The sequence below is a fragment of the Thermobia domestica genome, chromosome 2 (genome assembly GCF_964235325.1).
Source record: "Thermobia domestica chromosome 2, izTheDome1.hap1.1, whole genome shotgun sequence".
NCBI lineage: Eukaryota > Metazoa > Arthropoda > Insecta > Zygentoma > Lepismatidae > Thermobia > Thermobia domestica.
In genome coordinates, this window is record NC_137455.1 from 222,421,766 (window position 1) to 222,443,843 (window position 22,078).

The window sequence follows — 22,078 nt, forward strand, 5'->3', positions numbered from 1 at the left end:
TCTATATCAGTCAGCGTTAAAACTGGAAGTGGTTGATTTCTGTTACTTTGGTTTGATTATAGGGTTAAGAGGAAGATGGTACCTATTCTTTCAGTGCTCAATCGATTCGAAGAACCCATTTTTTGCTGTCTCTTAGGCCTATTGGTTTTTTGCTCTCTGTAGATCAACATTGGAACCAGAAGTTGTAGATGATTTCTATCATTTCTGGTCTTAGTGGAGACTTAAAAATGAAGAAATGTATTATTTGGGTGCTTATTCGATTGCAAAAACAGCTTTTCGTTTTTTGCTCTATAATGATTAACGCTGAAACTGAAAATAGTTTATTTCTACCGCTTCTTCTGGTTTTAATATAATCTCTATCAGCAAATTTGATTTCTAGCTTTTGACCCTCTATATCCTGACCAAAATTCATCCAAATCCATCTAGTAGTTCGTGAGACTTTTTCTCTCTTGGATGGATGGACACATGGGCAGAGTAAATATGTACCATATATAAATTAGTTTTCCTAAACCAAACTCCTTAAAATTTCCAATTGACACCATCTATCACTTCTCCAAGTTTGTCACCCCAACTTCTACATATTAAAATGCTACATCTGTATGTTTATCTATAGCAATTCACTCCTCTTGTGAGTTCTCTCGTCCTTCACTTGTGACTAAAGGGATATGTACAGATATAGTGAGGAAGTGAGAGTCAGATTCATGCTCATATTAGAATGATACCTGTGTAGATAGCACAAGTTCATCTAGTTTCCATGTTAAAAAGTAAGGATACTACTTTACACTTGAATATATATTTAATACAATGCTTTAATTTGTTTAATATTTCATCAATTTGTAAATTATTGTTTCTGTTCCAATATTATGCCTTAAAAAGGTCAGAAGTTTTGTCAATATGTTTGCACTTTATACACACTAAAAATTTGATTTATTGAAAACAATTCTAGTAGTTTTGTGCTGGTTGTAGATTTTTATGTTCATTTGGGTATGATTGTTAAGTAAGGAATCTCCAAGGTATGAATCCTCTTTAATTAATACTAATTTAAATAGTTATCTTAATGCATCATTTCCTATTAATAATTGGAAAATTCTACCAAGACCACTTGCAAAAGTCAAAAACTTAAGTTTACAAAACAAGACGAGAAATACTCCTTAGAGATTGTGGAGACTACTACTACAATTTTATTGCTTGTCTCATAGGTAACACTGGCATTTACATATGACTATATATATATATATATATATATATATATATATATATATATATATATATTGGTTAGTTGGAGTTTAGTGTCTCTTTTCAGCACTAAGGCTGTATGAGACGTGGACTTACATTTTAAAGTGGAAGTACTGTAATGTGTTCAACTTACAAGCCTCTCTCACCGGGAATTGAACCCGGCACCTCGTGAATCAAAGTCACGCGCGCTAGCAACTGCACAAGAGGAGAGAACATACGTATGTACGTAATATTTCTTAAAATAGACAGTTTTCTGTTTGGTTCAAAAACCCGTACTTTTTAATATTTTTTATAATACAAAGAAACTGGAGGCTTGGAACTAGAACTTTTTTTTCCTGTTAATATATGTTTGTTCTCTAAAATTTATCACGTTACATAGCCCTATATATATATATATATATATATATATATATATATATATATATATATATATATATATATATATATATATATATATATATATATATATATCTTAAATTGAAAAGAGCAAAGAAGCAGGTAAATTGACCGGATTTTGCCTCAGGTTTTATTATTTTCTTGGTATTTCCTTCCTACAAGAAAAGAAAAGAACTTTTAAGTGAAACAATGATGGTCTTGAATCGATGCCAACGGTCTGTCAAAACTATACAATGTTGACAAAACTATCAACTGGAGACGTGTTTGGTTGGGAACAAAAAGTACTGTTCATAGTTCACATAAAAAGAGGAGAATTTGAAGCAAAAATAGGAGTAGCATAATCAACTTTGTTATAGAGAAAGCTCTTTTGGTTTTGATTCCAGATAACATGGTGGATCTAGATAAAACCAAGGAAACAAGAATCGAATTAAAATATTCTTAAAATGCACATAAATGCAGTAGATCGTTGTACGAAGCACTCGAATTACATAATATTGAGAACAAAAAGAGGCGTAGAAACTGGTGGATGGAGAAGGTTACATAACATATAAGTCCACAGTAGGCATTTTCCGATGGATGATTCAATCGAGACATCTAAAATGGATGTGGCAAGTACTTGTCATAGAAGGTGGATAATGCTAATTTTAATTAGGAAGCCGCTGAAAGGAGGACAATTAGGAGTCAAGAAGGTGGTTGAATAACATAAACAAGATCTAAGGTAGGTAGATAATAACAATTCTGATTGAAGTGAAGTGTCATTGTACAGGATGCATGATCAGTTTTCTTTTTTAGTAGCAACCTGTATATATGGGTTTATTAGAATTAGTAAGCAAAATCAGCATTAAATAAATTATTATGTTCAAATACAAATTCATGAAAAAGTAGTTTCTAATTTAGTTTTCGTTTGTTAATAAAAGAGTGGATAATTAAGTGCATGATTTTTTTATAAATTTAAATCTAATATAGTTTAAGACTTTTCTTTATAAATACACTAGCAGCGTTCACCCCGCTTCGCTGCGGTCACCCCGGAACGCAATAAACCTTGTTAATTAGATAATTTTTACTTTTTCGCTTTCAAGTGATATGATAAAAACCATAGTAGATTCCAGTAAATGTTAACATTATATCGCCTGTCATTTATGTTAACCCGCCGAGTCACATGGTCATGCGGGTTGCATATAAATACGTTTATTTTTACCTATGATGAACTAATAACAAAGGATTTGTACGTATGGACACTTGAATGGTCAATTATCTCAAGACACTGGTAATTAAAAATTAAAGTGATATGATAAAAACCATCTAGGGTCCAAATCCTAATAACCCCCCAAAAATGAAAGAAATTGGTTCAGCCGTATTAGCGTGATGAGTTCACAAAGGATTTGTGCGTTCTCTTTTATATATATAGATTAAAACTTGCTTTCCTTATTTTACATGTAAGGATATGGTCTATCCGACTATTTTTGCTTGGGCGATATGTAGAGCTCTTGAGTATCCTGAATGGAAATTCGCTCCTTCTTCATTCAAGTAGTCTTATGATTGACTCAGGATGCTAATTTAACTCCGAAACTGCTTTTCCTCGTGCAATCGAACCCAGAAACACAGATACGAAAAGAACCCGCTCTTACCATTAATGTGTACTGGACCACTTTCCGAAGTACACTGAATTCTTAATTTATATTACCGATTTAACGTTGTGCATCCCGCAATACAATGGAACTTCAATGGAAGAAATTGAGACAGACTAAACATCTAAATACGGTTTTACGTAAAGAAGATCGTCAGTTCTAACCACTTTGTTTCATCTTTCTCAAAATATTGTGGAAAGAAATGCACTAAAATCTGTATAATTATTTGGTATTTACAAAATACTGCTTCGTGAAATGGTTTGTGTTCCCCCATCGTAAAATAATGCATCTTCAAATCAATTAAGTGATAAGCATCAATGACAAATTGGCCACAACCGTCACTACTTCCCTGAGTAAAATTATATTTTGTGCTTACTAGAGAATCAAGAAGTAAAAGTGATTCTATTATTAGAGTGAGCGTTAGCAAAGCTTCCACCATTCGACTAGATTGCTATTTGTATGTTTATCCGTTTATCCATTTGTTCGTCATAGGCGGAATTAGAGGGGGGCCAGGGAGGGCCGGCCCCCAGAGAAGCAAATATTGTTGCGCTCCCCAGAATTTTTGTACTTGACGAAAATAATGTTATTAATTTATCTCAATTCACGCATAACAATTTTAGTAATGCTTGCATTCGACATATTAAATAGTGTCTATACTCGTCCGCCCAGCCATTTTTTAAATATGGTCTAGTGCCTGGATGTAATAAAATCTCTGGACCAATGTGATAGTGGGCAGTATTGCGACCTCTCAACTTGCGCTATATACATTTTTTTTTATTATTTGATAGCTTCATTAATGTAAATTATTTTTGTATTGTTTCAAGTAATTAACATTATTGACGTAGTAGGTTTTTCTTGTTCATATATGTGTAACAAACCAGTCTTACTGTTATCATTATATTTATAGGATAGTAATGTTTGAATAATTAAGATTCTGGAAGCAAATTATTAAGGTATATTAAAAAACAACAGAAAGGAAAGAAAGAAGCCGAATTCTTGAATTGCTAAACTCAAGCAATTGTTGTCTTCTAGATACATACATAATTATAACATCCATTCAAAAGTCGCTATCCAATATCGTTGCTTGCTTTTCCTTATTATTATTATTTATGAACTGAAATTTGTGGTTAGATTCTTAAGGTATAAACCAGGCGAGCACCCAAAAATTTTTGTGCAGGGTGTCGAAAGTTTGGAGAGGGTACAATATTGCAAGACACAGACACGACGTTTTTCGGGGACCTATTTACAAATAAAAGTAAATTTAACGAACGAAGCGCATAATAAATTAAAATCATCAGAATGTAGAAGCAATACATAGGTATCTTAAATATCCTGGAACATTTACTTGTTACTTCCTAGAACATTTACTTGTGAATAAAAAATTATTATTTCTTTGTTCGCAAAGAGCTATGTGATTGAGCCGCAACACTAATAAATGGCACCCATTTATTGTAAAACTTAAAATGAAAAGATTTTACACTGTACTTTAAATACAGAAATGGATAAACGGATCTTTAGCCTATGACTGAGTTTTAAAAAATTATAATTTTAAATTATGTCATTGCTTCTATATTTATTTGTGTTTCTGTTAGACGTAAGGGTAAAAGACTTTCGCTCAGAATTGCACGAGTAAAACAATAATAAAAAATAACGAGTTTTCATAATTATAGTAGATTTTAGGTAGTTATTTAGTAGAACAGAATATAGGAAATATACAAGTTAAGCAAATTTCTAATGTAATAGATTTTCACTGAATTGTTACATGATAGTGTCGTGTTAAGAGAAGTAAATAACTTGAAGAGATGATAATGAGTGCGGACTAAGGGGGACTCAGAAGGAAATATAAAAATATTATAACAAGGTCTTCTAAAAGATTCTTCCAACTTTCAGAACTAAGGAGCCATGGCCCAACCAGAAAAATATCCTAGTTATGCCAATGATGTTCGTCCGCCTCTTCCAAGAAAACTCTAGTAAATCTTGCGCGATTTTAACGATACTTGTATTACGTATGCACCAAGTTTTTCCAAGAGACTAGATAAAGTTCTCGTCTCATCTCGTTCTGATCTCGAAAATAAGACTAGAAAAGACTCGAGACGAGAATAGATAAGAGATTAAAAATTCCTTGTCTTATGGGCAACACTACTTCTGTCCATCTGCTGCATATAGACTGTTGGAACTGCTTTATAAAGTTTGGAGTCAAAGATTATTTAACAGAAGAAACTTGTTTAAATCACTATTCGAAAGCCTTTAAAATCATATAAATAATGTTAACTTATTATAACAATATATAAAGAGAGAGGGACAGAGATAATGTCTTCTTAGTGCATCCTATACTACTTGCATGTAAGTTTGTGTGAATGTGCCTGCCCGACTCCGTCCACAACAGCGGAACAAGAAACCCACTATTCTTCTCCCTCCTGGCACAGACAAGCCGTTATTGGGTCATGTGACTAGTGACGTCAAATTACACTCACCTGGTCTCTTGTCGACACAGTATTACCTTACCTGTGGTGCGGGTAGGTCGGTAGTTGAGTTTAGTTTTGTTAATTGGAAAAACAGCTGGTACGCGCGGGTGATGGCTCTCCTGCAATCGAATTTTTAAAAGAAGCATGGTGATACAGAGTGCAGTGGCCATTTCGGCATGGAGCTCGTATCAACTAAAATTTTAGTTCTTACATTATTGGGAGTTCTACGGCTTTTTTTCGGTCTTGTTCCTCTGAAAATCACAAAGAAACTAAAAATTTGGGGCGAGAGTGGAGTTTCTCATAAATTAGTAGAACGGCGAAAAAGACAGGTTGACTTGGCAATTTCATTGTGTTTGTGTTTTGGTGGTGGTGTTTTATTAGCGACATGTTTTATTCATATGATACCAGAAGTTCGCGAATCTCTGGAGGCTGTTAAATCTCGACATTTACTTCCAGAAACGGATTTCCCACTCGCTGAATTATTTATCTGTTGTGGTTTCTTCTTAGTGTACGTTATTGAAGAAGTGGCTCATAGGATATTTGGTGGTCATGTGCATTCCGAGTCTTTGGTTCATGATTCGTCAGAACAACAATGTTCGACGGTAGAAGCTGAATATCATAAGCAACAAGAAGGGACTCGAAGGAACAATAAGGGCCATGCAACAGCCAATGGTGCGTACGTGTACAGTGTTGGAACTGGAGAAAGATTTACTTTCTGTGGTGATCCGGATGCTGTTTCGTGGAATAAGAACTTGTCATCTAAAATAACACCCTCTACGTCACAAGTTCATCTTTTAGCGTCATCTTTATCGTTGGAGAACGAATCATCATCACCTACAGTCAAAGAGCAACAAGTGATATTAAGAACTCCTTCCGTACCACCATCACAATCACTTATCATCTATACACAGAACCAAAATAACAGATGCAACATCAATAACAATAACAGTAGTGCGTCAATATTGAGAAGCCAACAATCACTGGATACCCCGATACCGAAACGCGCCCTTAAACTTGAGAGTTTAAAGCACAAGTCCATTGTTGGATCGTTGCGAAGTTTCTTAGTGGTCGTTGCCCTGTCTTTTCATTCCATATTCGAAGGCCTTGCTATAGGTCTTCAGTTGACCCAGAGAGACGTGTGGTATCTCTTCACAGCAGTTTCCATACACGCTTGCGCTATCCTGTTTTGCATTGGCCTTGAGCTTGTTACGTCGGGGACGAAACTTCTAAACCTAGTGCTCTACATTGTAACATTAGCCCTTGTTTCACCTCTTGGAGTAGCTATTGGGATATTAGTTACAGAAAATTCGTCAGCTGACCAAGCTGTGCAGACTTTGGTAATCGCAATTCTACAAGGGGTAGCTGGAGGAACAATTCTTTACATTACTTTCTTCGAAGTGCTAGATCGTGAGAAGAAAAAGACTGAATCCGGAGGAATCAGGATAGTTTTCATTCTTGTCGGTTTTGCTATTATGGTTGGACTCCAGGCAATTGGTAAGTACTAGATTTTATTTTATTGAGTGTACGTATCCGCCCGTTTATTGTCCTTTACTATCAACCCACATGCAAGAATGTCATTTGCTCTTGCGTACATTATGAGAATATGTGCACCAGTACGTGAGTGAGTGAAGTGTGTGAGTGTGTGTGTGTCCTACTTTTCATGAACAGAAGCAGATTATAAGACCAGTTTCAAGGATACATGTTAAGCTCAATTTCTCCGAGCATGTTAAGCATTGCATAAATTTTTGTATGAAAATAATCGAATAATGCGATCTAAATATTCAAAAATATTATTAAAATTTTCCTTCAGAATTTTATTGAGTATTTTTTAACTATATTTTGTTACCGTCTGTATCTTAATGAAAATAGATTAATCATCACTGCTTTCCTTCTTCTTTTACCCATTCGAAGAATTAAATAAAAATATTTACAGTATTTATCCTGCCGTCTCCCTCAGGTCGTTGTTTGTCTTTCAATATTATTCTTAAGTAATTCTGACGACCACATCGTCAGCGTGTTCATATTTCTGACTCAGACGATCTTTTCTAGATACCTTATGCAGCAAATAATTATGACTATAATTTACTTCAATTAATTTTATTAAAACACATAATGATCTCATCAGGAAAAAATAACGTGCAAGAGAAAATTAAAAAAATGTTCTCCAAACTATAAAACATCTCAGCCTATTTTTGTTGCTACTTCCGCAACTTTAGTGATCTCGCGCGAAAGATTTAGTAATATGTTGTTCATGGGAATAAAGATTTTCTTTCAATAATAATAATAATCAAATACGAAGATTCAAGCCATTTCTTTTCAGGAGCGTCATTTCAGATTTTGCTTGGGGGACAAGACCCCTTGATATAAGTAAAATTCCGCGTTTTTCACTGATTTACTACTATTTTATTGGCAAAATCTATATAAATCTCAAACTCAGGGTGGGCAATTGCCCCTCTCTGCCCCCTTTAAATGACGCCCCTGTTTCTTTTCACAATAACACAAAGAATAGAAAAGACACTTAAACTCTGCTTGCAGCTTTACATTAAATGGAGCTTTATTCTACTGTTATATTTAGGAAAATATACCTTCTTTAAAGTTCGTAGAACATAAACAGATAACTCGCTGATAATATCGTTGATTTCTCTCCTTTTTCTCTTTCTCCCTTCTTTTAAAGGCTAGTGTACATTAACAGTTAGCAAAATATATTTTGTAGCACAATCGCAACACAATGGAGAGCAGAACAGGTTATTACGAATTTTTATCTCGGCTTTATGTTTTACCTTCCTAAGGTCAGCGCCGTAACTTAGATTTTTTCTAGGAGAGGGGGGGGGGGAAAGCATTAATACACGTATTTGGGAACCCTAGACATTTTTTTCCTAATTCTTAGACCCCCTCTTTCCACCTCTCTCCTACTCTTTAAGGACCCTCGGACCCTGTGTGCCCTTTCGCACAGCAAGGTCTGCGACCGTGGGACCGTTCCATACTTGAATTAATTAAGGGAATAATATTGACAAATCTCAAAACCATAAGAATAAATATCATTTCTAGGGCCCCTAATATATATCGAAATGGATCCCCGATTTATTTTTGTTTTATTTACCTTTTGTATGCTGTTTTGTTTATGTAATGTACCTGTTTGATGCTTCATTTATGATTTCGTGTTAGTATCGTATATGAAGTAAGAAAATTTTGTCTTAAAATGGGCCCCTCTCGAACGGCGGGAAGCTTCCCTTATGGGGCAGTTTCGCTTCCCCCCCCCCCCACAACCTACGGTCCTGCCTAATGTTCACGTTGTCTCTCATCATTATCGTCATTGTAAGGAAATTCTGATTGATTCAATGAGTTATAAACTAGTTACATTATCACTTTTTTTTTTTTTTAGATATAGTTACTGATCTTTTGTATATACTATTCTGCAAAATAAATAAACACAAATTGTTAATAAGACGCACAATGAAGCTAATTAAAATACCATCATGCGCGTGTTTTTTTAACAAATAATAATATGAAATCTCCACTGTTGTTCAAGGTCTTCATTAAAGAGATGAACAAGGAAACTTGGAGGAAAAAATGAATGCAGGTTACAGAGCGGAAATGACTAACTCATTGACTAATGTCTTTGAAGTTAATGGCGTGCACGCATTAGCATTTTATTTCCTAGTTTTACAGATTTTGTTTTACAGTAATCCCGTTCCCAACATGTACTGTACAAGATAAACATAATGATTTTAATAGTAAATTATTCAACGTGTAAGGACTTATGAGGTTGGTAAGAATTCAAAGGAAGTTTGTTTATTAAGTGACATCTAACATTTTAATATTTGAAAAGGAAAAGGAAATGAAATCTTTGAGTTTTACGTCCAACGGTTATGCCGGAGAGGCTAAAGGAGACGGTGAAGATGAGAAATGAATGAAATGGTGGAATGAAGAAAGTGGGAGGAAACGGGAGAACCCCGAGAAAACCCATGACCACCATGTATGTCCACGACAAAGTCCACACGGCGCGAGCTTGAAGATGAACGCTCTACCACTGAACCACCGCGTCCCCATTTTAATATTTGAGTATAATTTAATTTTGGCACTAATAAAACGGTAGGTAGAGATAGGCGTAGCTAGAGGAGGCCAGCGGGCAGATCTGTAGTTGGAATCCTAGAATAATATTGGACCACAGACTGAAACTGTGGTCGTTCTTTCAATTCTGAGAAGTAAGGTACCATGACTCCGCTAGAAAATATTCTAGTTATGCCAATGCAGGAAGACTAGAAATAATCGTAGTGTAAAGTATTATTTTGTAGATGATTATTTCTCAGTGACAAGTTAGCGTTTATGAGGAAAGCACAAAATCGTTTTAGGTCCTGAAGAGTAAGCCCCAGAATCAAGAATGAGAGCCATAAACTTTAAATGTTTGTGTAAAATAAACTATTTGATGATGACTGATCATGTTTTATTTAATACATATCCTTAGAAAACTACTTGGTACAGTATAGTACAAGAGCATACAAGTGCACGGACAGCAAATAGATACTTGAATCATTTCGTAAGTTAAAAATTGTTTCATGTAGATAAGGCACAAACAGTGATTCAACACATTAAATCGTGTTAATTATGCATACATACATACTTAAAGCAGATGTTGCACGATGTGTCATGAAAGTAAACTTTATAATACAGATGAGTGAAAATGAAACTTTAAAATAATAATAATAATAATAATAATAATAATAATAATAATAATAATAATAATAATAATAATAATAATAATAATAATAATAATAGGTGTTGTTGTTCCTTAAGAATTCGGTTTGCTGAATATTATAGGTTAAAATCGTGGGAAAGTTATTTCAAATAAAAGTAGACAGTAAACGTAGAGAAGCGGTGGCGTTAACTATTAGGAATTAGCGTTACAAACAGATTATTTTACATTATAAATAATTATTATTATTGAGAGTTTAGGAAGCTGCGTTATTTCGAGCTCTGATCTATTAAGTAATTTCCTCGCTGAAAACATCTGCAATTAAGTAGGAGTAGGAGTTTTCTATCATGAGGACAAAGACCTCAAACGAAAATATGTAAAACAAAAAAGATAATCAAAACCACCATGATTGGCTAGAATTTAGGATTTATCATGAAAACAATATTTTACATTAAAAGAAATGTAGCATTATATCATTTCTAAAGTTACTAAAATGTACAGAAATTCTTGCTATTCATATAAATGTGATTTTCCCCTTATGTTGGATTTATACAATCACAACGTATAACAAAAATGGGTCGAAATGACACAAGTTAAGCAGTTTAAAATCATTTCCCTTTTATGCAGGTAGGACGTTATTTTCTGTATAGCTGCAAACTATTCTAATTTGTGAATTTGTTCGAAAGTTATTGACGAAAAAACACATGGGATAGAATTACTCATGCTTGCCTAGTTCTAATAGCATTATAGATAAAATTAAATCAAGAATAGTCTTTCCTAAGTCGAATTATCTCGTTTGCTTATGTATTGTGTTCTTTCCCGATTTACGTAATGGAATCGCTTCCAAGAGTATTTTCAAATGTTTGAATTGTAGGATAAGAGTGGGAAGAATTCACACACAATGAATGAATGAATGAAATGACATTTCTAGTTTTATGTCCCACTGATATACCCTGTTGTTGTTGTTAAAGTAGAAAGTGAAACAGGCGAGGATAATAAAGGGTTTAGTGTTATTCGAAATGAATTTGAAAAAGCTACAAATATATCCGAGATTAGGAATAGAAAGACAACCGGGATAGATAATATCCAATCGAATTCATTAAGAATATGAGGCACAAGGGCAAGAAAGATTAGTTCCAACACTGCAATTAAAATTATGCAACAGAGGAGTGGCCAAAAGTCTTCCTGAAGACGATCATGATACCGATGGCTAAGAAATCGAACAAAAAGAGATGTGACGATTAAGGTTGGTTTAAAGGGACAAGTTTTGTCGGTAGATGGCAGTACAATATTCGTATCTCTTCCATGTATTTTTTACCTTTCACGAAAATTCACGATTTCTGTTACAAATTTCAACTTACAGACTTCGAATTTTTTGAAAAGTAACTTCATAATCTATCGAAGGCAACAATCCGTGCCGATTTTTTATTTAGAATTTTCTTCATTGTTGAAATGGATATCCAAACCTTTAACAATGGAACTGTTACAACAATGAAGAAAGTTCTAAATAAAAAATCGGCACGGATTGTTTCCTTTAATAGGTTATGAAGTTACTTCTCTAAAAATTTGAAGTCTCTACGTTGAAATTTGTAAAAGAAATTGTAAATTTTCGTGAAAGGTAAAAAAATACATGGGAGAGATACGAAGACTGTAGTGACATCTATCGGAAAAACCTGTCCCTTTACACTAACCTTAAAGAACTATAGTCTCATATCTCATGCAGCAAAAATGTAACTTCGAATTCTGAATTCAGAAGAAGTAAAAGCACAAGAGATACAATTGGATGATTAAGAATAATCGGTGAAAGTTTATAGAAAAATGGAAACAGGTGTGTGTGGTATGTATTGATCTAGAAAAGGCTTTTGACCGCTTGAATTGGAAAATGTTGTTGGAAGTTCTAAAGAAGGTTGGGTTATAATGTAAAGATCAAAGACTCATAAGAAACTTATGTATGAATCAGCTCCCCGGAAAGCTCGGACTCCTTCCAACAAAAATTTCTGGGTGCGTGCCTGGTTGGAGAAGTTTACTAGAAGATCATCCCCTCTCTCCCCTCATACTTCTATTGGCTGTGATTAAACTTCTCATAAGTACCTTCTTAGCAGATACGCCACCAACTGCAGGTATTATGAATAATAAGTCAGTTTATCTACGAATTTAAAGTTCACGCCACCAACTGCAGGTATTATGAATAATAAGTCAGTTTATCTACGAATTTAAAGTTTATTAAGATAAGAATACATTATTATTTTCTAGTTGTCTAAAATAGTAAAGTGGCAATATTTTAGTTGCTTTAACTTCACATGAGGAATATCATAAATTTGATTCTATAGCCATCCACACTAGCAAAGGATTTTTCTTGTCCTTCAGTACAGGTCCGTAGCCAGCCCAAAAATGTAGAGGATCCCCGGTAGAAGTTACGGGGGGCCGAGCCAACCATATTATAGTTCATCAAATAGTAACATCGGCAATTGATCATATCTGCTGTTGGATGTTTAAGTATATTGCTTCTACATAATTCTATTATCTCCCTTTACACACATACATTAAGTTAACATTCTGTAAGAAAACGTAAATTTTATTAAATAGGTATTACTAAGTACACGAATTAGAATTAAAATTTAAATGTTTTAATAGTCCCACATGTAATACTAACATTAAGATCAAGAACGAAAGAGGATCTTCTGTGAAATAAGGAAATTCAACTTTACTTAGGCTCTTGTTTAAGGTTAACTTGCGAAGTTGCCTGTCCGTTTTTATGAAAATTTTGAAAATTAACCTAGAAGAAATTGATAATTTGATTGCTTGTGTGCTTCCACCTTACTTCGGCTTCTCGCTTCGCTCGTTCTTCCCTCTTAACTCCGCACTCCCCATTAACTACTCACAACCGTGCTCCGCGCGGCCCGCCAGTCTCACCTGTAGGTTAATAATGGATTTCCATATGTAATTGTGGTTCCTCCCCCCATACTCCCACCCTCGAGGTAACGTTACAGAACATAAAATGAGTAAAGCTTCAGTAGCAATTGATGATTGTAAATTTTATTATGTTTTTTGTTGAAAATTAGGTGGACGGGTACCTTTGAAGTAATTCCCTTGTTTACAATTACAGTTGTATTTTTTAAAATAAGATATTTATAGTAAGTTCTTGTTTAAAATCTTAAATTAAACTCGTTTTAAATAAATGAACCACCTGCACACTATACCAAGAAGACACATACCAAAACAGCTAAAAAAATACAATAATGTTATTCAAAGCTACACTGAGAAAAAAAATATCGTACGTACGTAATATCGTATGTTACATTTGTAAATCCTGTACGTTTGGACTTAACGTACAGCAAGCGTATAACTGAAAACACATGTTTTATAATACTTCTGCATAAGTATTCCATCTATACATACTTTCCGTATGAAACAATATAGGCGGTCAGGATCACACATACAAATGGGCGTATATAACATATAGCTGACGAAGGTATAGGGCTACATATATGTATGTAATATAAGGAAGACTGTTAGACATCAGACATCCTCCAACCTAAGGGCAGTGCCTATGTAGGATACGGATAACGTATGCTCCGTTCTGATTTTTGTAGTAAGCAAGATGATTCCGTATATTTGTACAATATACCACTGTCCGGAGAACGGATTTTTCTTAATGTAAGTAAAACGCTACACCCATCTAGTATCGAGTAAAAGCTTCACTGCTTCTTTCATGTTGAATTATAACATTATTACGCGTACGCGACTAAGAAATAGTTCCAATTTACAACATTTTTATATGAAAACTAGACATTTCCACGGGATCCCCCACCCCAAGTACAATACAAAACATTCTGTTAATTAATTTTTCCTCTAAATCTTGCAAATTTTTGCTAGTTCTGGCTCCACAACCCGGAATTTAATCCTTAAACGTTAAATATGTTCACTTACTCAGTTACTTATCTAATTAAGGTAATTTAGGTTAACTTTATTCTTCTACGAGAACAAACATATGAAAGCCTTTGCAGCCATTACTTTTTCGGTGAATGTTCCACCACAGTTCTTGTTTTACATATCGCACCACAATAATTTACTAGAATCAATCGCCTTTAACGGAACTCGGAGCTCTTAATTCACTTCACAAGTAATTGTTCCAACTAATTGTTCCACAGTTAATCTAAGGTTTGCTGTTGACGAGGATTTTGCAATGCGTGTATGTACTACAACTACACAATAGAATAACAATAACCTACCGCCGTTACTGCAATCGACAAAATATAAATGTTTTGTTCCTGCTCCTGTTTTTATGATTTGGCTTGCAGTAAGCATTTCACACTTCGTCTCCTACTTCCCAGATCGCTATTACAACTGTGGCGTGAAGTATTATGAACATATTCCTTCTTTTCGGAAAACTTGCTTCAATATGTATTGTGTCATTTCATACCGAGATTCGAGAAGACTGATAAACCTTACTTTAACTCCTTTAAAATATGTTTAGAAGTGTTCGACAAATAGTTAAAATGGAAAAATTCTTGCAATAATCTCTTTTGTATTGCATTTTATTCTTAGTGTTTACACATAGAATTAATCGAGATTTTTTGCAAGCCTTCCGTGAAAATTTTAGGGGGGCAATAAGAATTTAGGGGGGCGGCCCCCTTGCCCCCGTGGATACGGGCCTGCTTCAGTGTGCAGTACAAAACATGAAAGATAAAACTAACTAACTAACTAACTAACTCTATGGCCTATGGAACCCGGAGGTTCAGTGCCGCGTTCACAAAAGCTCTCCACTGACTTCTATCCTTAGCTAATTGGATCCAGTTTCTACTTTGTATTCCTATCTCTGCGAGATCCATCTTAATATTATCCTCCCATCTGCGCCTAGGTCTTCCTAATGGTCGTTTTCCGATTGGTCTTCCAGTCAAGACTTTGAAAGTGTTTCTACTTTCTTCCATTCTAGCTGCATGACCTGCCCACCTAAGCCTCCTAGACTTGACGACCCTAACAATGTTGGGTAAACCGTATAAACTATGTAGTTGCTCGTTATGAAGCTTCCGCCATTCCCCATTCTCGTTCCTCTTGGGTCCGAATATTCGTCTCAGGATCCTGTTCTCAAATACTTTCAGTCTATGTTCTTCCCTCAGAGTAAGCGACCATGTTTCGCAACCATACAGAACAACAGGCATGATTATCGTTTTATATATTTTAAGCTTCAAATTCCTCGACAGAATTCGCGACGACAAGAGATTTTGAACCGAATAGTAACACGAATTCCCTGCTTTTAGTCGACATTTAATTTCTTCGTGAATATGATTTTCCTCTGTTAATATTGATCCTAAATATTTGAAAGTATCCACTTTATCAAAAGTATTATTTAATATTTTAACGTCTCCACAATTTGCCGTATTACGGTCCCGACGCACTTCCATGTATTTAGTTTTCTCTGCATTTACTTCTAAACCCATGTCCCTGCAAGCGTTTAATAATATCTCTGCATTTATTTCTACTGTTCTCCTATCATCCCCTATTAAATTTACATCATCAGCATATGCCATAACCTGGTGAATGCCGTTCAACTCTAGGCCCTGGTTGTTATCTTTGATTTTCCTTATGGCGTATTCCAGCACAAAGTTAAATAATAATGGCGACAACGCATCTCCTTGTTTCAGGCCATTTTCGACGTGGAAGCTCGTGGACAAAAATTTTCCTACCCGGACTTTACTTTGGGATTCACTTAAACATATCTTAATTAATCTAATTAGCTTTCTCGGTATTCCAAGCTCTGTAAGAACGTTGTATAATGTTTCTCTCCTAACCGAGTCGTAAGCCTTTCTAAAATCAATAAATAGTTGATGTACCGGGGTATTGTATTCCCACTTCTTTTCGAGTATTTGGCGAATGGTAAATATTTGGTCGATAGTTGATCGATTTCGTCTAAATCCGCACTGATAATCTCCAATAATTTCATCTACGTATGGGGTCAATCTTGCTAACAGAATATTTGAAAGGATTTTATAGGATGTTGACAGAAGAGAAATGCCTCGATAATTGTTACAGTCAGTTTTGTCGCCTGAAAGATAAAACTCAAAGAAATGATTTTAAAGGTATTTTTCGGGTATTACTACAACTTCAATATTGGTAATATTCAAAAGTTCTGAGTTTAAAGTTGGTTTGAATATTTTATTAACTCTTTATATATATAATCAGCAAATTTCATTCTACAATTAATATTATGGGTAATATTCTTTTTATTAGGTCCTTACTAGTGACTGTAAAATTTCCTAATTGTTTAGAAAATTTAAGACTTCCAACGCCAAATGTCTCCAAACAATCACATTTGTTGAAAACAACTTGCAACTCGTATTCCTTTGAACTGTATATCTACACTTTTTTATGCCTTGCAATGTAATATACCCTGAGTCTATAAAATATGAAGTCAAAGAGTTAATAATACCTTTTTAGAAAGGTGAAACAACACATTTGGAACGATGCACGATATCGTATTGAATCACTGGCGTATGAAAGTGCGTGGAATTGCTGAGACTATAGGCATAAAAAGAACAGCAAACTGTCGGACATATTTTGCATGAAGAATTGCATACAAGAAAGTTTTGGGCAAAATGAGTCCCATGTTTGCTTACGGCAGATTAAATCACATTCAGATGAGATTTTCACGACAATGTTTAAACCGTTTTAATTAGAACATTGGTCACCAAGGGTGGATTTACCTGAATCCAAACAGTAATCGAATTAGTAGGCAGAAGTGGGTGCAGTTGGAAAGAAGACAAAATCAGTTCCGTCAGCAGGAAAAGGTTTAATGTTTTCAGTCGCGAAAGATATATATATATATATATATATAGGTAGATAGATAGATAGATAGATATTGTCCATTAATATCTTAGAAAAGGAAATAAAACAATAACAGATGAAATTATTTCAATCTTCTGAACGGAACTGGACAAAATAATTCATCCAGGTATAAAGAAAGAAGAAAATAATTTCCAAAATTCAGCTGTCCACTATACTGTTTCTGCATAAAGGAATTAATTGCTGTTTGAATTGGCTATCTGCCCTATTTTACTGATTTAATTCCCTTTGACTCAACTATTTCGAAAACTCAAAACAGTTCATTGTTGATCAATATTTTGCTTCTAATCAGAAGGTGATTGCGATTCTAGAGGTGTACGTATCTTACAGTTAATTACTAAAGTCATGGGGTAATGGCACTGGAGCATCCCTTTAATAAATGTGTTTGTATGAAGGGAGGTAATGATGACAAAAATAAATAAAGCAAAGATTTGAATTCTAAGTTAGTTTTTCATTTCTAGACCTAGAATTTTAAAAATTATTCTCGTATATGTACACACACACACTCAAAAACCCGTTATTCCCTCATATTAAATGAACAAATGGTCTGTTCCACTCTACTCCACGTTAAAAAAAAAAAAAAATGTAACACTTAGAAATACTTTTCAATCTTTCTTCCTACAACTTAAAAGATATTTTACGTTTAAACATCTTACACTGTAATTGCTATACGTACAATACTCCGCAATGATTTATTGATTTATTCTGTCAGTCATTGCGTAATGCATTAGAAGCTATAATTTTATGACATTGTAAGTAATTATTTCTTTCGTACATATGAGTGACTTAACTTCTCCCATTGTAGAGAGATAATTGCGAAATGCAGTTGAAACAATACTCCCAGAAATATTTAGAGGATAAGTTCCGCGCTGCGCTGTTACAAGATAACTTCTTGTCGGGAGAAACATTTTGTTCCAGATTTAATACAAGGTTGAATGCTGGAGAATCATACGTAAGATAAATAAGAAACATTGCACAACTTATTTTTTTCATACGAATGTTTCAACATTTTGACAAATGTCAAGTTGGTTTAGGTTTAGGTGTTTAATCATACACTCTCAATATCAATCTTGCTTTCATTTTCCGTTATATCTGTTTTGGTCTTTCAGCCAAATACACAGCCTCGTGCAAAAATTCTGGCCACCGCCCTCCCTTTAAAAAGCCATGTGCTCTTGTCTGTAATAAAACAAACGTGAATCTCCTTTAGCTGTTAAAAATCTTAATTTCAACACGTACGGTTCTAAGGCTGGACCCTATTAAAAAGTGGTGATGCTCAGAATTTTTTGAATAATACTGCACCTACTTGGACATCATAATTAATAATTATTATACTTTTTTAATGTTGCCTTGTCTACTTCTAATATTTCTGATTGGCTGAATCAGTGGAATCAAGTGATCACGTGAGACTCTTAGCAGTGGCTTATCTTCTCAAAGCAAAACTGGATTTATTATTTAAAAGTGAATCAATTTTACCTTTTACTACTTTTATGTATAGTTATAGGAACATAGCTTTCCCTGCTGTTTTAAATGAGCATAAGAATTCTTCATACAATGGGCACTTTCATGGTTGTGCAGCTGTATGAAAGAACCAAATTTGTGTGATATTAATTATCGAAGAGCACGTTAAACTTAAAGTTCAAGTTCAATCTCAATACTTCAAGAATCTGAACGTTGCAAACAAGCTGCAATAACATCTCTTAACCTTAACTGAGTCTCTGGAAAAGTCATACATTATGTGTTTGAAATTATAACCATGAAATTTAACATACTCTTGACTTTAACAGAATGTAACAAAGAAGGGTTTAACATTGATAGGAAAGTAAAATTATATCAGTTTGGAAATATAAAATGCTTCTTTGGTCTATCGTATTTGTAATCGTTGTCATGATTTCGATTTAGTGTTGATTCAGATAGTTTCTCGTAAGTAGTCACTTGAAATAACAGACTTACTAAGACCATTATCACGTTTAATGGATACATCAAAAATATTTTTTACTGCACAAGTGAACACCTACATGGTTCCAAAGTTACGAAAGCATTGCTTTACAATTTTGAAAAGCAGGCCCTTCTGCTTAGCTGGAAGCACAAATAATAATAATAAAAGAAAAAGCATTGTTCCCATTTCAGAAACATTTTAAAATTTTCACTTTATAGGAAGTAGATACAGGTTCATACTTGCATATCATCTATACAAAAAAAATCCAGAAGATAATGTAAAAGTTGTTGTCATAGTAATGAGATTTTTATTGTTGTTTAAATGTATTCTCTTACGGTATGTTTTCGAATTAGCTTGAGGATATCACTAATTCCCTTCATGGATCTCTCATCAACAGTAGAGCATGCCATGTAAAGTTCCACCAGCTTTACTAGCACCACATTCTTTTGTCATTTGATTTTGTTAGTATTTTTGTTTCGAAAAATTACGCTATACTGGTAACAAATCAGTAGGTTAATATTTATTACTTCAAAATTCATGTTATTTACGAGACTCTCATGTCATGTCATGTTATTATATTTCTACAATAATTCTTATATTTTCAGTGTCTGAGCCGTTGCCTCTCAGAAGGGAATCCCAGTCTCTCATATCAAAGGCAGAATGTCCCGATTTCCCATTTAGTCTTAATGAAAACCGCAATTTTTTTCAGTGAAAATGTGAGAATCTGGAGAGAGGGAAGTTGTCCATCGTTATACCTCTCCTTGTACGATCTTATCAGATAGACCTTGTTTGTATTGTAATTGTATATAACTATGTGTCTTATAACTTGTTATAAATATGACTTTGAGGCTTCTGTTTTTAGACAAACACATTACAGAAAGGGCTCGGTTGTTGTCTTCTGAAAAACTTCCAATATTCACAATACACGTCAAAGAAACGCGTTGAAGAAACTGAATCACAATTATGTTCTTCATTGCAAGAATCAACAATAGTTATTCTTTATCAAAGTACACAGAGGAAATATTGGACAACGAGGCACAAAGTGTCAATTAAGACATTAATAAACACTCTTAGTGTTTGATCAATGCTGCATTACCGCGGTCAAAGTTTGAATACCGCAATTCCTATTGCCAAATTTCGCATTAGGGTCCTCCACTCTCTCTATCATGTGTTTGAATGTTAATGAATAATTCAAATAATAAAGAATACAATTAATTTAGAAAATGAGTCAGATAGCACCTACCAAATACTATGTAATTGAAATAATTAGTATTTCCATGTGTTTCTCTGTAGGCTAAAAATAAATCTATATGATCAGTTTATGACATCATAATTATCAGACTCTCAAATTTCTGCACTGTACGTTAAATTGTTCAAGACAAGTATTAGTTCATTTAATACCGTTTCGTAAGTATTAAATAGTTTATTATTAAATACTTATAAGTATTAAATACATTCAAAAATTCTCACATTATTTTTTGTTATTGAGTTAATTATAAAGAAGTGGGAAACATTTAGTTCATCTCAGTCTACAAAAATAACACTTTTAAACCTACATTAAATACAATAGTGATAACTAGGGCCCGGATAATTATGTACTAAAAACAATGAAAATATGTACATATATATGTACATAAAATCTCAATAATATGTAATAAAACCCTTCCAAAAGAGCAAAATATGTAAAATGAAAATACCAGCATTTTCTATTACATTTTCTACATTTGATGTGGTAAATACAATATTTATTCAATTACAATGTTTACTACCTGTTACTTTTCCAGCATGATCTCCGCAACATTAAGAAACAGAATAAGTTTCAAATTTTCAGTCAGAAAACTTATCTTGTTATCGCGTATAAAAGAGTTTCTATGCACTAAATGGTCGTTTCACTTCACACAAAGTCTTGCTGCATATTTATACTTTCAGAAATCATCCAAAGGTCGTTCAACTGTACATTACGGGAGAATTCTAGAACACTGGTCCGCCTACCTGTACAACAGATAGTAACCAACCCTAACATAGCCTAACCTCTCTATCTCGAATTAATCTTAATTAACACTATTTAGGAAGGAATGTTTACGAAAACTTTGTTTATGCCATCGTACATCTAATAGGCGTCCAGCGTTATAGAACCTTCCCGTACATTACACACTCAAAACATTTTAGTAAAAAATATCGTGAAGAACAAAACATTCTCAATTAATCTTTTCACTATTTTAACAGTCGATCTCCGTAACAGTAAAGAACGAAAATGTGTTTCAAATTTTCAAACACAAAACCTCCCTGTTATCACGCAACAGAGCTTTGTATTGACTGAACGATCATTCAATATTTCACGAATTAATTGGTGCATACTTAAACTTGCACAAATCAGAAGGTGCGTATTCAATAGCCACGACATAGATTTAGGTTCACTTAACACTCCACTAATAGCATAGATTGTCTTATAGCCTGGATTTTTCTCCAAAACGAAAGCTATTTTCTTATTCACTGCATTCCCAACCGGTCCTTTCACAGCTACCAGAGAAGCAACTGTTGAGCGAACAATTTCAAGATTGTCTGAAAGGCTAGATGATGATTTCTCCAAGGATTCAATAGTACTACTGAGACAAATGCTCTGAATGTAGGAAATATCATGCTTCAACTTCCCGTCATCAAACATTCGTTTCGCTATTTCTATGAAGATGCATCTTCAGAATCAAAATGTAACACTTGTTTCACTGCATCAAAGTTCGTAACATAGTAACACACAGCATCAATCCAGCTTCCCCACCTCGTTAGTACCGGCTGAGGAGGAAGAGGTAGTTCAGGGAACAGTTCTTTAAATTTCTCAACTCTACTGGGAGCCTTCAAAAATACCTTCTTTGTATTTGAAATT

The 22,078-nt window shown here is 34.1% G+C and overlaps 1 protein-coding gene across 1 annotated transcript in view; it reads left to right on the plus strand.

Moving 5' to 3' along the window:
- The first annotated feature begins 5,765 nt into the window (after positions 1-5,765).
- The window catches only part of LOC145678381 (zinc transporter ZIP3-like), a 295,838-nt gene continuing 279,525 nt past the window's right edge, over positions 5,766-22,078 (plus strand). The window contains exon 1 of the mRNA XM_081748455.1: positions 5,766-7,219. Within this exon, the coding sequence (XP_081604581.1) occupies positions 5,902-7,219 (1,318 nt within the window). The 5' untranslated portion in view covers positions 5,766-5,901. The remainder of the gene's footprint in view (positions 7,220-22,078) is intronic.